At 38.0% G+C, this 17,049-nt stretch overlaps 1 protein-coding gene across 2 annotated transcripts in view; it reads left to right on the forward strand.

The window, feature by feature from the left end:
- LOC120328226 (tubulin tyrosine ligase 3-like) overlaps positions 1–16,817 on the forward strand; it is a 30,990-nt gene extending 14,173 nt beyond the window's left edge. The window contains exons 9-21 of one of the 2 annotated variants that reach the window (XM_039394658.2): positions 325–416; positions 775–900; positions 2,331–2,445; positions 3,289–3,402; positions 3,894–4,059; positions 4,472–4,620; positions 6,703–6,946; positions 7,582–7,698; positions 7,893–7,994; positions 8,840–8,991; positions 10,313–10,419; positions 10,765–11,611; positions 15,013–16,817. In XM_039394658.2, coding sequence (XP_039250592.2) covers positions 325–416; positions 775–900; positions 2,331–2,445; positions 3,289–3,402; positions 3,894–4,059; positions 4,472–4,620; positions 6,703–6,946; positions 7,582–7,698; positions 7,893–7,994; positions 8,840–8,991; positions 10,313–10,419; positions 10,765–11,611; positions 15,013–15,260 — 2,579 coding nt within the window. In that variant the 3' untranslated portion in view covers positions 15,261–16,817. Of the gene's footprint in view, positions 1–324; positions 417–774; positions 901–2,330; positions 2,446–3,288; positions 3,403–3,893; positions 4,060–4,471; positions 4,621–6,702; positions 6,947–7,581; positions 7,699–7,892; positions 7,995–8,839; positions 8,992–10,312; positions 10,420–10,764; positions 11,612–15,008 lie in introns of both variants that reach the window. The other variant, XM_078114392.1, reaches the window with a different exon arrangement.
- The last annotated feature ends 232 nt before the right edge of the window (positions 16,818–17,049 follow it).

The raw sequence follows: 17,049 nt of genomic DNA on the forward strand, positions 1-17,049 counted from the left end.
AATGGCATCTTTGCCATGAAGAACTCATTAATGCCAGCAATCTCTCTCATTCTCATTACAAACGGAAAAACAGCTTGCTCGATTTCGGGGGATCGTCTGTTCGGCTTGATTGACATATAGTTTGAAAGGGCCTTATTACGTTACCGTGATGCCGTAGTGACGTAATGATAGGGGTTAAGAATAACATATGCAAAAATGGTTGTGCCACGCCAACGCCATGTCGTGTTGTGAACATGGCTCCAAGGTTTTGTACAAGAAGTCACTGATATATGTGACCTATTATAGTGGAAGGACTTCGTGGTAGCGCTACTTTTTATTTTGCAGACGATGATCAGAAAGACTCCGGAGTCGGGATGTCACCGAGACCGGATTCGGACGAAGAAGGAGACGATCCAGACAATAAATATGGAATTATGGTGAGAGTCATTTTCTTGTTGGTCAGATGGCTGTGGCAGCGATTTCAGATGGCGAATAATTCCACGCCAGGAATTTTATTTTTTTAATTTTTTCTATAGAAAAAATTTTATTTTGTATTTTGTGTAATATTACTAGATATCGGATTGCAATGCCATGCCCGGAAACTTACTTAGGGTGTAATCAAGTTAGGAGGCAGAACTGGAGGGATTCCGGCTCTTCTTCATTGGATGGTTGTGCTTTTCAGAGTAAACCCGTGAAAAAGCGTTTATAAAAAATCCTGTTTTTGCGTTCATAATATCACTTTAATGTACAAGAGAAGTCCCTTCCTTAATAAATTGCATTCCATTCACAATTTAGGGTCGAATGGTTCGTAATGAGATTCCAACTTTTCAATGGACGACTCGCAACTCATCCATAGATTGGAGGTTTTTACAGAAAGATCAAGTTGTCAATCATTACGCAAAAGCAAACTTCACTACCAAGGTATGTTCAACCAGAATATATTGCCCAGATTCAGGACGAAAAAAAAACCAGACTCTGTGGTAATTTACAACCTACTACCTATCCGATTTATAAAATTCTGACTTCAACTTCTTTTCTGAACTTTGGATTGTGAAATTTCAACTCACACTCCAGCTCCGACTTCAAAAAATTTTGATAATCTGAAATTTGATGTTAGAATGCCTTCTTAATAGGCTATTTAGAAGGCATTGTAAATGGCATTTGAGTTTGAGTGTAAGGAAAATTTTGAATTTTTTTATCATGGAAAGTCGACTCCCGAATACGGGAAGTTTGAAAATTCGACCAAGTCTCCCTAAATTGCCATGAACACATTTGCAGTCAGTTATTCCAGCCAAATACCACAAAAAATTAAGAAAATTGAAGCGACAGTTTTACTGGGGAAGGGAATGGGGACACCCATCCAACAAAGATAGATATCAACGACATCCAAGGTTCCGATGGAGGGTGGCTCAAAAGAAAACAGAATCAAGGTCATTTGGAACATATTCTAGAGAGAACATGACTTTTGTGCGTCCTATATTTGGGTACAATATATTTGGCAAGATTGAATTCCAATTGAAAAGTGTTTCGCTTGTTTTTATTTCACGATGTGAGATTGTGCCCATGTTCATGTGTTGTATCTCATTCTCAGTTTGGCAATCTACCTGTAAAATTCCCAATTGCAATAATTTTGAAGCTTTTTTTTACTGAGTGTTCGGACTACATGCTCGTAATAATCATTTTAAATCGAAATATTTACCTGCCTGCTGTTTGAAGCTCAAATAGAATGTGCTGTTTTCACTTATATTCGCAGGTTCTATTGTGCGTTGTAATCAAATTTGTCATTTTTAAGGGGTAATTCAGACGTTCACTATATCGTTTGACATCACAGAAAAAGTACCACCCTTTTCATCGCGATTGAATCTGGACATTGTTCTTCTGTTCATAGATTCCCATGTTCGTTGTTGTTTTTATTAAATTTGATAAATTACGCACTGACAATTTTGTTTTTATAAGAGAAATAATTAAGCGTATGGGTATTCAATTTAAGGGTAACGATATTATAGGGTTTTGGAACCATTGCTCTAGAGATGTACTATTACTTTTTTATGTTCGTGTTTTAACCCAATTTTTGATACTCCCGAAGTATGTTAACCAAGATAGTGGACACCGGAATGTGGTATGTGTACCAGGTTAAGGTTAGGCCATAATTTAATTACAAATATAGAATTTGGGGACTAGCTAAGTGACTCCTGTAGTATTTGTACCTGAAATTATGGCCTAACCCATCTTGGTTCACATACTTCGGGAGTACCAAAGTTTTGGTATTTTTCCTGAATTCGTTTCTGTGTATTTGTCTTGTATATTGTGATTACTATGGCGGAGATCAAGATCAATTCATCTCATTACAGACCGGCTTGTGTGTTAACCTTCGAACTTTGACCTGTTTTGCGGATGCAGAAGTAGACAATTTCTTCCCAAGATGCTACAGGTTGAGTCAAGAAGAAGACAAACTGGATTTCATAGGTAAATGATTTTGGTTAACTTTGGTACGCTTAAGATTCATTGAGGCATGAATGGCCAGAATAATCACATTCCAATATGAAAGCTCTGATGCTGCCAATTGTTATTTTTAAAAATTAAGTTGGGTTGAAATTAAACTAATGTCGACTAGCTGCAGAGAGTATTTTAGACAAAGTTTCAAAATTCTTTCTGCACTATGCTCTATGCAAGGTTTGACCCTGTAATTGTAATCGTGTTTGCATAACCGCTTGTTAGTTATGGCTTCGGCAATAAATTTGTTGATCACTTTCATACGTCGCATGAACTGTAATCCGGTATTAGCTTGTGTTAAACGTTAGGAACATAACACCTCTGATAGCTAGACTCCTCACTGTAAACAAAGGCGTGTCTCTAAGGGCCATAGAGGCAGCCGTCTCAGGCAGCGTGTTATATGGGTGAGTTTGTTGCTTAGTTTGATGATTTATTAGTAGAAAAACAAACATTTAAATCATACTTGACCCTTAATTCATTTATTCTCATGTATAACATCATCTATAATTAATGCGCACGGATAATGTTTGTTCCTCAAATTACTTTTGAATTAGGTGTAAGGGGCATCATTGGATCATCATCAGAAACTCGCCTCAGGCAGCATGTTAGACTTCTTCCATCATCAAGCAATTCCATCACTTATTTAAAACAAATACAGATATAACTGGATAAATGTACCTACACATAGCCTCGACTACTAACCGTACATGAGTCCTTGGTTTGTTTTTGATTCATCTGTTTTATCAGCTTTCCACTCTTAGGGTATAAATATGAGAACCCGATTCTCCTAACCCGGCCGCATTCATATCATTTCAGACGATTTTCGTCTCGTCGCTGCCACTGCCATATTGAGGATTGCAGTTGATCGACACACCGGGGAGGAAAGTGGGGGGAGAGACCCAGAAAAATTTGGACAGAAGCCACCCGGTGGTGAGTACAAATATTTAATCCCTCTTAGAGTGCGTTTGCTATAGTATCTTGTGCGTGGATGTGTTTAAACTTGACCAAATACTGGGGTGAGAATAGGCAATTACTCGAACCATGAGCAGTGGTTCCCACCATTTTGAGTGAACACGTACCACTTCTTTTTGGCAATACCTTCCATCTTATATTCTGTACGTTTTAAACCTTATCCAAGGTTTTGTTTGCTCTCAGTTTTTATTTATTTGTTTTTATCAACAGTTTTATCTCCTTTCTGCTGATTATGGAGTCGAAATAAACTTATCTAACTTATCTTACCTTTTTCGTTAAATTTGTTTATTCACCTCGTATAAGACTCTTTATTCTTCTCTCATTTGCATAAAATGTTCAATAATGTTTGCTAGTGTTAAGCGCACTCCGGCCCGTATGTTCTGATCGAAAATGGACTCTATATGATAATTTTACGCTAGCGTATAATCAATTCTGCATGAAATTTTCAGCATCATCGCACATTGTGCCAAGTAATGTTCTGCAGCTAGCCATTCAAGCGTGTCGAATGTTTGCCCAGGAACGAGACCACGAGGACATTGACCTGAGCGAAATCTGCTGCAAAATGTCAGATGAGAACTGGACATTGATTATACAGCATTACTACAAGCTTGTACAGTAAGTATAATAGTTTATTTTAAGTGTTATATTGCTCGACATACAGACATAATGCAATCAGGTCATAGAAGCAGGTCTACTTAGACAAGCAGTCATATGTGAGAGGATTTTCTGAATTTGAAGCCGGCATAGGATGATTCACGTGATCATTGATAGTTTATGGCTTCCTGCTCCACGCGTCTGTAACAAGTAACGACATTCAGGGCTTAAACCCCATGGAGAAATATTATGTGCAAGAGAGTTGCTAGACTGCTAGCTGTCGTAGGGTGGTTTATGTAACTGCTGGTTAGTTACTGCCTCTTCCAAGTTTATGCATATGAAATAAATACCTTGTTCAAATATATATACCAAATATATGTCCCGTTGTCGGATTTCCTTTACTTGCCGTAAATACCAAAACTTCTTTTCACAGTGACGGTGCGATCATAGAAAACAGCGGATCTTATTATAAGCAATGCGAACAGATCTTAGAGAAATTGAAAGACTTTAACCGGCAATATCACACTGATGGGCTGATGAACACATGGATCGTGAAACCTGGAGCCAAGTCCAGGGGAAGAGGTCGGTATGATTCGGATTTATCAATTCAAAACCCTGGTTCGCGTTTTCGAAATCTTACATCATGATTTCCCAGGTTTTTGCGAGAATCATTTTCTTTCATAATGATAAGTTCAGTTTTTTTTTATTATAACCTAAAAAAATAGAAATTTTGAATAATTATACGAAGCGACTTCCTCGGAATATTTGGTATAACTTATTTTCTACACAAAAAGCACTTTCTTCTTGTTTGAACCAGCTACAACTTGCATAGTCTCATTAACTGCCCAATTTATTATTTTCATATACCTAAGGTAGCTGCCCTCTAATTACCACAACCCACCCGCATTGGAACTTGGTGCCGAACACTGCCCTCCACAAAATTACTATCCATACATAGATTTTTAACATTTGTTTGGAATTTCAAGTAGTATGGAATCCAGAATTTTGGGTTTTGGAAAACCCGGCATGGACACCCTGGTTGGTAATGTATAAAGGAGATAGAATCTGTTGGGGCAGATTTTTCCCGTTTTTGGGATCTCTAGGAGACCTTAATTCTCAGTTATTCTGTCTGTTTGTGCGTTTATCTGTAGCGCCTAAACTGCCTGGCCGTTGAAAATTCTTACGTGGTTTATGCGGACACCCTGTTCATGTGCTTTTCACCAAAAGTTCAGATTGATGTTTTATTACCATGGTAGAAGTGAAAAACCCGCCGATCGTTGAAATTTTCTCCTAATTTTTCTTGTTAACCAAGTCAAATATTGAAATTCCGAGAATTCTACCTTTTGCGTAAGAAAATACGGTTTTGAAAAAGCCGCCATCCATTTCGATAGTCCATAAACCAGAGGTGGGCACACCGCGGCTCGCCAGACTTTTTGTGCGGCTCTTCTGGCTAACATAAATTATTATCCAAATTTTAACTAAGAGAAAAACTTTAATGTGAATTTTTTTAATTTATTAAAAGTCGTAAAGAAGTTTCCCTCAATGATTGAGACAAATTATGTTTTAGTATGAAAATCGGTGTAGCGTTGAATTTTGAATTTAAGTCAGTCAAATCAGCAAATCTTTCGTCACAATGATCAATGTTTATTGATGCGTCTGCGGTATTGCAGCTTGATTGCGGTTAGTTAGTCTGAGTTACTCTGCGTTATGTCCTCAATTAAGAAAGGAAAGTACGGAGAGGAAAACAGAGTTGTCAAGTCAGAATGGGAAGAAGAATACGCATTTACCAGTCAGGAGAATAAACTTTTGTGCTTAATCTGTCATAAGCTACTAAGTCAGAATAAAGTCAGCAATGTTAAACGGCACCATCAATTGAATCATGAAAACTTCTTACGAGACTACCCTTGTAAATCAGCTATAAGGAAACACAAATTAAATGAGCTCAAATTGTGCATATATTTGAGCATAGCTGCCTTGTTTATCTGTTTATTGTTATTAGACTCTTGTGTGAATTTCTTTTCTGTTAATGGAATTTTGATAATATTTATAAATTCACAAATTCTGCGGCTCTTTTAAAGTTCTGAATTGCAGCACGAGGCTCTCATACTAAAAAATTGTGCCCACCCCTGCCATAAACTGTGGAAATTTTGTGAACATGTTTCCATTATAGGCCACAGCATAATTTTCATGTACGACTATACGAGGCGCGCAGCACTCGTAGTGAACTGGCAGTTTTGCTACAATTATCTCGGCACAATACCTCCCCCCTATTACCCGTTAGTATCCCTGAAATAATGCAGCCCTTTTTAAATAAAAAAAAAACTCATAACAAATAATATTATATCACACTAGAGGTAAAATCGAGCCCAAAAATTCAAGACGACCCGACCCGGGCTCGTGGGTATTGATCCCGCCTCATTAAATGGATTTGCAGGCCTGAGCCCGAAATTTCATATCTTATTTAAGAGTTTTATGAATTCCACACATAGTTTTAGCACATATTTTTTAGAAAAATATACTCGGGTCGGACTTCAGATCTTAGCTCTATATTACACCTGGTTTATAGTGAATGCATGTGTAGATTATTTTTTGAGCGAAATGTTTATGAATAAGTCGGCTATTTAAAAAAAAACTTCAATAAAATTATTTCGAATTAAATTCCAGGGATAATAGTCATGAATCGACTTGAAGATATCCTGAAGCTTGTTCAATGCGACCCCACTTTGATGAAAGATGGGAGGTGGGTGGTGCAAAAATATATTGAGCGCCCTCTACTGGTCTATGGAACAAAATTTGACATCAGGCAGTGGTTTCTGGTGACAGATTGGAACCCGATGACAATATGGATTTACAAAACTTCGTATTTGAGATTTTCTTCAAAGCCGTTTTCTTTAAAGATTCTGGAACCGTAAGTATGATCAGTAAAGACAGTGAACAGATTTTTTGTTCAACGATGCTATAAAAATGCTTTTGTTGATCGAACTGGTGGAATCATAATTATCGGTATAAAATGGTTAATTGGTAAATTGAGTTGTTTGTGGTTACCAGTGTTGGCCATTAACTTGTTCATCAGGGCTTGATGGTTTGATGACTAATTGCGGTAACGTCATAATACAAAATAGGATGCAATACAATGAAATTTGACCTTCATGTTTTTATTATTATGCTCCACTTATGCACATCGTTTTCTTTGAGCAAGGCACTGCAGGAGTGTCCACTGCCTTACCCTTACCCAATAAGCATTGCGCCCACTCATTAATTTTATACTATCTCTTCGAACTCGCTCAGATTCAGATATTTTATTTCTATCATGCAAGAATCAATACAAAAATTAAAGGCCGAAAAACTGTCAAAAGTGTGTAATGGCAATCATTAAAAATGTAATTATACACATAGAAAATTCATAAATTCGCTCATTTGCCATATTTTACTGAGCGTCAATTTTTCTTTGATTTATGCTCCTTTTGTTTTTCATTAATTAACTAGACCTTTATTTGTCACTTCCTGGAGAATTTCCGCATCTTTGATCTTTTGTGATTCCAGGTCTGTTCATCTTTGCAACTACTCAGTGCAGAAGAATTATGAGATCGATTCGAAGAGACATCCGATGTTGCCGGATGATAATATGTGGTCTAGTGATGAATTCAAGAACTATATGCAGTGAGTATAGTCATATTGTGTGTCCTAGGGAGCAATTCAAGGAACATATCAGATACTTGGTTGCGATGCCACAGTATTTTATATTGTTGCCACTAATTGTAAAAACCATGCCACAAATTTGTATGGAAATGCCACTTTGTAACACGTCCTAAAATAAGGATATGGGTGATTAAAATCATTTTTACGCTTTTCAGATCCCGAGGTTGCGAGCATTTGTGGGACAAACTGATTTTCCCTGGGATGAGGAAAGCTATCATATACATGTGCCAGACTGCACAAGACGTCGTAGAGTTCAGGTACCTTGTCCTTCTTTGAATTCTCATCTTTGAACACAAAACAAGTCCATGCATCTGAAACAAATAACTGGCTAAATAATCTCTCCCGCCTCACGTCTTATATATTGTGTTGTCCTTCGAGGGGCGGTTTGTCATCCCAGGTATTCCACTTTATATAGAGCTATGTACGGCACTAATACGCTGGTTCAAATTCCATGTGGGGATAGTTTCGTGCGAGAGAATTGCAGGACTTTTCGCCTTAGTATAGTGGTTCACATATTCACTGGTCAGTTACGGTTTCCTCCACCATTAAGTCCATGCATCTGAAAAAAATAACTGGCATACCCGGCATAAACTGGTAACCGAACGAGAGGCCGTGGTTTGCCATATGATTGCTGGTGTATTCATAACAAAGTAGAACCCCCAAACCCTCCTCCCACCAAAACACATCACCTTGACTGGCAATCATGCCCCTAATCTAGTTAAATAACTGTTCAAAAACCCTTCTTTATGCCAACTATTATGACCAAACAAACACATGCTCTGGTAGTCAGGCAATTTCTCCTTATTTTTTTTATAACATTATATACGCCGTTCTCTGTATTTCGCAATTTTTACTACTTTACTGCAGTGCTAGTCAACCTTCCTGTAAAACTCTTTCAATATTCACTTAGAAACTAGCACACCCAAGCCATCCAGAAGTAGTTTCTGCACTGTCGAGTTCCTTACTCTGAACTTTTTTCATCTGACGCAATTTTTTTTATATCTACACCTTCCGATCCGAACAAGGCCTTAATTAATACAACAGCTCCTGATATTCCCCAAAATGTAAAAAGTTTCTCCTCACTCTGTTAATTCTCTCCCAGGAAAGGCTCCTTTGAACTCTACGGCGCAGACTTCATGGTCGATGAACTGTACAATCCCTGGTTGATTGAGATTAACTCGAGTCCTACGATGGCTCGGTCGACAACGGTAACAAGCAAGATGTGTGCGTCTGTACAGGAGGATACTTTGAAAGGTAAATTACTAGCGGCGACTAATTTTTGTGCATTTTGCTCTGAACAAGGCTGGGTGAGAGCATCTCCTAATATGAAATGAGCAACTACTATTTGGAAATCTATGGATGGTCCGGGTAATCTAAACAAAGCGTGCCAATCTGTGGGCTTGTTTGGTTATCAGCGACATTTCTGTGACCTATGCTTGAATCAAAGGCACCCTTAGTAAAAGTTGTGGCATCGTAAGATAAAGTGTGGCATTTCAGTGCATTTCGGGCTATTTTAGAATCTTTTAAATTCATATAAAGTGTTATAAATTCGGTAGGAAGTATGTGCACCAAGATAGCACACAACCTGAACTCATACTATGCTCAGGTTGGGCCCCATCTTAGTGCACATACTTCGGGAGCACCCAAGAAATACATATATATATAAATTTTATGTAGCCTTCCCAATTCCAGCGCATGACCGTAGCTTTACTCATAGATAAGATTTTTTTTTTATTTCTGAGTGAGTGCTCTCTCAACACCACCATGATTCTATATCTGACAAGCGCAAACTAAGGCTCACAGGCTGATTTTGGCTCGATGGGTGATTCAATATGGCCCACCTAATGCTGCCATACATATCTGCTTTTAACCAATTCTACATGCACTATATAATTGTTGTTATTGAAATTCGAAATCTGTTGTGACAATTGCAAGAACCGAACTAAAAACAAATTTGGATGATTTAGAGAAAAATAGCTTCAGGAATTTGTTGAGATTGTGATTAAATTTAGTTTTGGCACGGGGCTTATTGCTTTCCACTTTTGCTTTTGTAACACTGTAAATATTTTTATGAAATGTAACTTTCTATGTCACACCTCAGAAATTGGCCTCAATTTATCACAAACCTACAACTTTGCCTTGGACAATTTCTTTCAAAAAACATCAGTTTTTATCCTCTTACCTAAAGCCCTGTTCAGAGTGGACATACAAAACATGCCGCGTAAATAAAATCATAAGTAATTCTGTAACTCGCCATATGTTTGTATTTTTTAAATTCTCAAAACCAACCAAGTAGATTCTGAACATTCGTTTCAGAAGATTAGGTATTTCATGCGCTTCCCATCGTAGTTTCAAAACTTTAACCTTTTGAATTAGATATTTGAACCTCGGGTGTCGCGGCTCGATAACCAACTTTGGTTCCCTGCGACTTCAATTCCCCAATGGAACTGTGTAAATTATCATTTTGTCATAATTTGTGCTTGTGATATTTTTTTTACTGGTTGGAAAAAAATAAACTCGACTTGAACTTGACTCTTCTATATATCTCAATATTTTGACGACATTTTTTTTTCAGTTGTCTTGGATCGACGGAAGGACAGAAATTGTGACATAGGATTGTTTGAACTGGCCTACAAGCAGCCACTGATTGATGTCCCACTGTACGTTGGAAAGTCACTGCAGGTGAGATTGAAAAAGATAAATAAGGAAAAAATAGACTGGCATTTTATTGTATTTCCCGGCTGCTCAGTCCTTAATTCATTGTAATGCTACTCAATATTAACACTCCCTAAAATAAATATGTAAATGCTATCCAATTGTAGCCGTTAACTGCAATATTTTTGGTATTGCAATGTTTCTGTTTCTCAGCAGAGTGTAGCCTCGTCCCGCTCATTGACGTAACAAATTGGCAAAGCCGGACTAGAATAATTCCGATCTTTTCATGAAGCCTATTATCAGTGAATACTTGTCCAGATTCGAGTTTATTCATTCATTAGAAATTCATTTTATATTCGTTTATTTAAACAGGTCGAAGGGTTCTCGATCAAAAAGCCAGGAGGAATGAATGGGAACGGAGTTCGAAGGTCATGGGGAAGCGGAAATACAACAGGGTCAATCGCCACAGTTCAACGCACACAGCTGACAGCGTCCCAGGAGAACAAACTCCTCAGAACTCTATCCACACATACGTCCAGCACAAATATAACCCGAACCCAACAGACAAGGTACACCACAAAGCCCCCGGTGCCCAAAATGACCTCGACCCGGGCCCCCTTGGAGCGAACCGGCTCCCCTGTCAAATTAAAAATGCAAACCACAATGAAACGACTCACAAACGAAGTTAAATCTACGCCATCTAAGCCTAACGCTCTCAATTTACCGAGATTTGCATCAAATTCAAGCCTACACAGCAATAATGGTTCCCAAACTTCAATTCCTAAAGTTTTATCGCAGGGGAACATTGCAAAATCTGTCAGCACTCATGGACGGGGGCAATCCAACCCAGTCGGGGGCTTCCACTGCGTAAGCACCACCCAGGCCAAAGCTGCGTCCACTATGGGAATCATTCCTGGTAGCCACTATGCTGGTCTCATAGCCGCCGCAAATAGGGGACACGTAAGGGGATGCCCCCATCAAGTTATTGTACCCAAAACATTCCCCCCATCTCTTGTGCCTGGAGCAGAAATTCTTCACAAAGCACCCTATCAAGGTGGGGTAATGGCCGTCACCCCCCAAACGATCGGACTCACACTGCCCCTACAGAAGCTGTTCGGAGGAGATATTTCATTGAATGCAACCACAAGAGCGCGCCATATGGAAATTTACAACTACCCTGGACAAGATTTCCGGTTCGGCGGGAAGCAGAGAGTGTCAGGTATTTACGACTGGTTAAAAGAGAAACAGTTTGAGAGTGGTTTGAACATTTGTAGACTTGGTTGTGATGCCACAGAATTTGGTATTTATGCCACTAATTGTAATGAGCATGACACGAATGTACATGATAATGCCACGCTTGGTGACATACCTGTATCCAAAGCCACGAAGTTAGATGACAACCCATTGAACTGTGACGTTGCTGACATAATTTCTGAAACTGCCCCAAATTTTGTTAACAGAGCCACGAATATCCAATGCCAATCCACAAATTGTGTAAGCAACGTCACACAATGTGTTTCAGTGTCTAGGTTTCGTAGTAAAAATGCCACAGAGTCCTTTTCTAACACAATGTATGCAAGTAATGCCAATAATAATAACTATATACCTGTACAATATTCACCTCACGCCACGAAATGCACTGAAAATGCCACAGTTTTACCTACTGCTGCCACATCTTTTACTAACGATGCCATTGATTCAAACTTATGTCACAAAAACATTGATGATAACCAAACAAGCCCACAGATTGGCATGCTTTGTTTAGATTTTCCGAATCATCCAAAATTGCTTCCAAAAGCGCAACACAGTTTGGGGTTCCAACCCGGGAAAGGCACCAAACACCCTCTTTTTTATAACAAACCGGCATCGAACAAAAAAATTCCAAAAGTTGAATTATTTTCAACTAAAGAAATCATCAATGCTTCCAGAAGAAGCGAATTTCTTAAACCTGTACAAAAAAGCAAATCAGCATTTTCAAGTTTTCAAAATGGCAGAAAATCTGATACCAAACCCTCTCGAAAGTATCGTTTCGCATCCAAATCTGCGAAAGTACCCGCAGAACCGCAACCCCTCCCTGTGCTACGGTTATTCTCACTCAAACATCGACACGAGAAGAACTCAAGCATACCCCATGCTAGTTTCTTAACTGTGAATTGTCCAGCTATGACAACTAAAAACCAAATGTTTATGTAAAGTTTCAAATTCTATAATGTAGTGGTGTGCAAACTATGCCCACAGGAAAAAAGTTTGCGGCCCGCAGACAAGTGCCAATTTTTAAAGACGTGCGGCCCGCAATTTAATTTAGTTCAATCTGGTATGTGCAAGTAATTCCAATCCCTTTGCGTTGCAAAGCCTATACCTGCCTTCAATTCATTAATTATCTATGCCCATGACGTTACAATGCTTTAACAGCTAATTTGTGCGAAGCGAACAATGCATGTCATAAGATCAGCAACCAAAATTTTTGTACCTGCAACTAAAAGAAAGCCGATGTTAAATAAAAGTGTTTCACTCAGTTATTAGTCCCTCCTGTACTAAAGGACGCACACCCATGCTATTACGGACTGAATTTTAAAACGAAATGCTCCCTGATATTTGCTCTGAACAACGCTTTGCACAGGCAGGCAGTGATACGATAGAATTTACGATTTTGAAAAACACTGAAAAGTATAGCATTGCCCATCCGACTTCTCATGCCAGGTACTGAGAGAAGCGGTGAGCATGATCTTTGCATCCCTATTATTAGGCCAATTCACCATGCTAAACGCTGCCATTCACTTAGAAAACCTGTTTCTTATTGATGGAACAAGTCATATATTGCCACCAATAATGTCATAAATTATTTCGTCTGGATTTCCAATAGTACCGTTTCACGATTATCGGTTACCAATAACTACGTCATCAATAACTACGTCATCAATGAAGTCATGATTTCTTTGCACAAATTTGAATAATCTATTTTGGTGCGATGACCCCGATGTATTAAGTGGCCAAGACAAATGCTCTTCTGTCATTAATAATGTTACCAATAGTTATTTCATCAATGATGACGTCATAATGTGTTTGTTCAAGATTATTTCATTATTCTATGTAATGCTTGGTATATACACAAAGCGCCAATAATTTTTACATAATTTTAAGTTTTCAAATTGTGCTTATTTTATTAAAATTACGTCATCAATATGTTGACATGTCACATTGCTTGTTTGTTTGAATTTTAATCTAATGATCATGTGCATAATTTCATTTTTGTGTTTTTTAATAGTTGACTTTAATCATGACGTAATCTACTGATGGCGTCATAGAGAAGCTTGTTTTTAATTTGTTTTCTCTTTTAATCGTGTGTTGATTTTTGTTTGAATCATTTTTTTAACTATTTCTTTTACGTTTTACTTTCTAATTAACATGTACTTCGGCACAGACAACGTTACCCGCGAACAACCGATTTGAAGTGATGTAGATGCCCTAGACTTGTAGTTGATGTTATGTTCTGGTTAAGATAAGAATTTAGAGCAGTGGTTCTCAAACTTTTCAAGACGCGCCCCTTTTCAGAATTTGTCAAGTCTCGCGACCCACCTCAAATATAAATAGCCAACAATAAGCTACCAATACCGGAACAGATAATATGGCGGAAGTAAGTTTTATACAAAAATACGTTGAAAATACGTTTATGGAATGTGAATATCCTAAATAAAAAAATGTAAATATCCGAAATAAGGCAAAGCAAGATCAAATCTTACAAATATTTCTATTTTTATTTATTTTCACTTCCCCTTAGCTAGTTGCCTACAACCCACATGCAGGGCGCGCCCCATTGTTTCAGAACCACTGCTTTAGAGCTATTTTGCTGAAAACACTCCCATGCGCATTCAGTTTTATTTGCCACCCAAAAACACTCATGCATATCTTGGATATCAAAAATCACCCATGCACGCACCTAATTTTTTAACGTGGGCTCTCATCTAAGTATTACTGACCCATAGAGGCTCTTATTTGTTCCTTACTTTGTGCACTAATAAACATACTCTAAACTCATTCTAGTGTAACATAATCACTCATACATCTATTTCCTGCACATCTTCTTACTATAAAGTGATCCAAGCGTAACATAATCACTCAAGCATGCATACCTTGCAATGTTCCTAGACTCATTCAAGCGTAACGTAATCACTCATGTATGTAATTTCGCTTTGAAGTCACCCAAGCATAATATAATCATTCATGCATGTATTTTTGTTCTAAGGTCACTCAAGCGTAACGTATTTTTGTCCTTAAGTCATCCAAGCCTAACATAATCATTCATGCATGTATTTTTGTTCTAAAGTCACTCAAGCGTAACGTATTTTTGTCTTAAAGTCATCCAAGCCTAAAATAATCAGTCATGCATGCGTTTTTATTCTAAATCCATCGAGGCGTAACGAAATCACTCATGCATGTATTTTTAGTCTGAAGTCACTGAAGCACAACATATTCATTCATGCATGTATTTTTGTTCTTAAGTCATACAGGCGTAACTTAATCATTCATGCATGTATTTTGTTCTAAAGTCATTCAAGCGTAACATAATCACTCATGCATGCACTTGTACCCCGCACTACCTCCCCCTATTGTTCTAGGAAGACTCTACTAGATCCGCCTGCATCATCTGTGACGATTCATCATCCTCTTCTGAAGACGACGAGGAGGAACTATCGGAGATTCCCCACATTCCACCCATCCGGATGGATTTGTCGAACACACCAAGGAACAAGCGTTTAATACGGTGCCGGTGCTCCATGCGCCCTCCAGTGACGAACGATTTTTTAACGAATAGCGTTAAATGTATTGGCGATCCTCCCCCGGTTGCCATGAGAACGTCGATTTCTTGATTTTTATTTTTTACTTGTAGTTAAAATCCCACTGCTAGAAAAAGTAACTTTAATTTTGTATTGATAGAACACATAGTAAAGTCTCTCACATTCAACTGCTGGTATTCTGATATCCCGACTAATTGAGACTGGAAATCATGATATCAGACCTGAACCTTGGCGCTAGAATAAAATAAATGATATATTTTCCGCTCACACAATGCTGCGTTTCCATATTCCCGGTTTTGAAACATTTGTGCTCGTATTCTTGACATCGGGGGATTCGAAACAGAGACTCTAATGCCCGGAAAACCCCGACCGCTAGCCTAGAATAGCAACTGTCTAATTGCCCTCGTATAATTCCAAACATTATGTTTTAAAGTGAAATTTCAAATTGTGTTTTCGCGAAGAGTAAGATTTTACCTTAAATCGGAGTCAAATCGTTGACGATTCAGATCCGGATTTTTCTATGACACAGAGTCGAATAAAACACTGCCAAAGCGTCACTGTCCCAACCAAGATGTGTCCATGCGGAACAAATTTTGACCGACCACCGATTCCAGGTCGTAAATTTTTTGACTCCGACTACAGCTTCCAACCTCGAGGAGTAGGATACTCTTTATTTCGTATGCAAACTCATGAGAATGTCTGGTAAACGTAATTATTGTTCACTCGTTATAAGCTTTGCAGTCTAAATTTTGTTAAGTCATAAAACGCCCTGTAATGCTTGATCCTTGCGCTACTGCGCATTGCTAATAAATTGTCAGGTGTCAGTCAGGTCACGTAGTCAAAAAAATTGTCTATCCAGCTATCAAAACAAGACCTGCGAGTTCAGAAATATTCAGACTTTCAGGACTAGTAACCCTAAATTTTTACTTCAAAAACTTTTCAAGTGTAAATACCTTTATTAGTTTCAGTCGATAATTGCGATCCCATCTCGAATAATCTAGAATCTTTAGCCCCCGATTCCAGGATGTTCCTATTATGTATCCGATTCCGGGTCAATGATGAATCGCCCGAGTCCACATACCTGCCTAGTTTTACTCGTCCATATAATAAAATACCTCCAGCAATTGTCAAACTCGGAGTCCCGAGTGATGTTGAGACAAATTGTTTTGTTTAAATGACTTGGTAACTTGATTTCAATTATGAGCAGCTTACCTAGAACAGTATTTCTTTTGTTTTTTTAGACAAATTTTAGTCGATTTTTCTATTTATTTTTATCGCAAATCAAAAAAAAATATATTTTTGATCTTTTAGAATAAAAACTAAATCGAGGCAAAAGATTGTTGTTCTGACTAAAATATTTGGGGTCAGGGGAAAATTCGAATAAAAAAAGAATATTATAGATATAGACCCATCATTGTCTTACGTCATCGCCATTGTCTAAGTTTCATAACACTGATGTCATACATGACACAACCATCAGTTGTAACAAAATCTGACGTAAGAATTTAAAATCGATAATATAAGTATGATTGTGTTACGTCATCACATGTATTCAATCTAAAAACACCAATCAGTGACGTCATATATGACGCATTATGGCTGTCAATAGTAGACTTGAAAATAAATGAACGAAAAATGATGTCATATTAACGCTAGAAGTGTTGCCTAACAAGGCGTCCCATATACACTGCTGTATGACGCATCCGAACGTTGCTCGCAAACAACTCCTAAATACTTTACTAATCCGCATTAATATAAACAAACGGCGAAATACATAATTGCTACTGATCGAGTTGTATCGCCCAAGGCTATTGCAACGACTCGATAAAGATCCAGTGAAATTAATCGAAATTCAAAGTAA

The sequence above is a fragment of the Styela clava genome, chromosome 7 (assembly GCF_964204865.1).
Source record: "Styela clava chromosome 7, kaStyClav1.hap1.2, whole genome shotgun sequence".
Lineage (NCBI taxonomy): Eukaryota > Metazoa > Chordata > Ascidiacea > Stolidobranchia > Styelidae > Styela > Styela clava.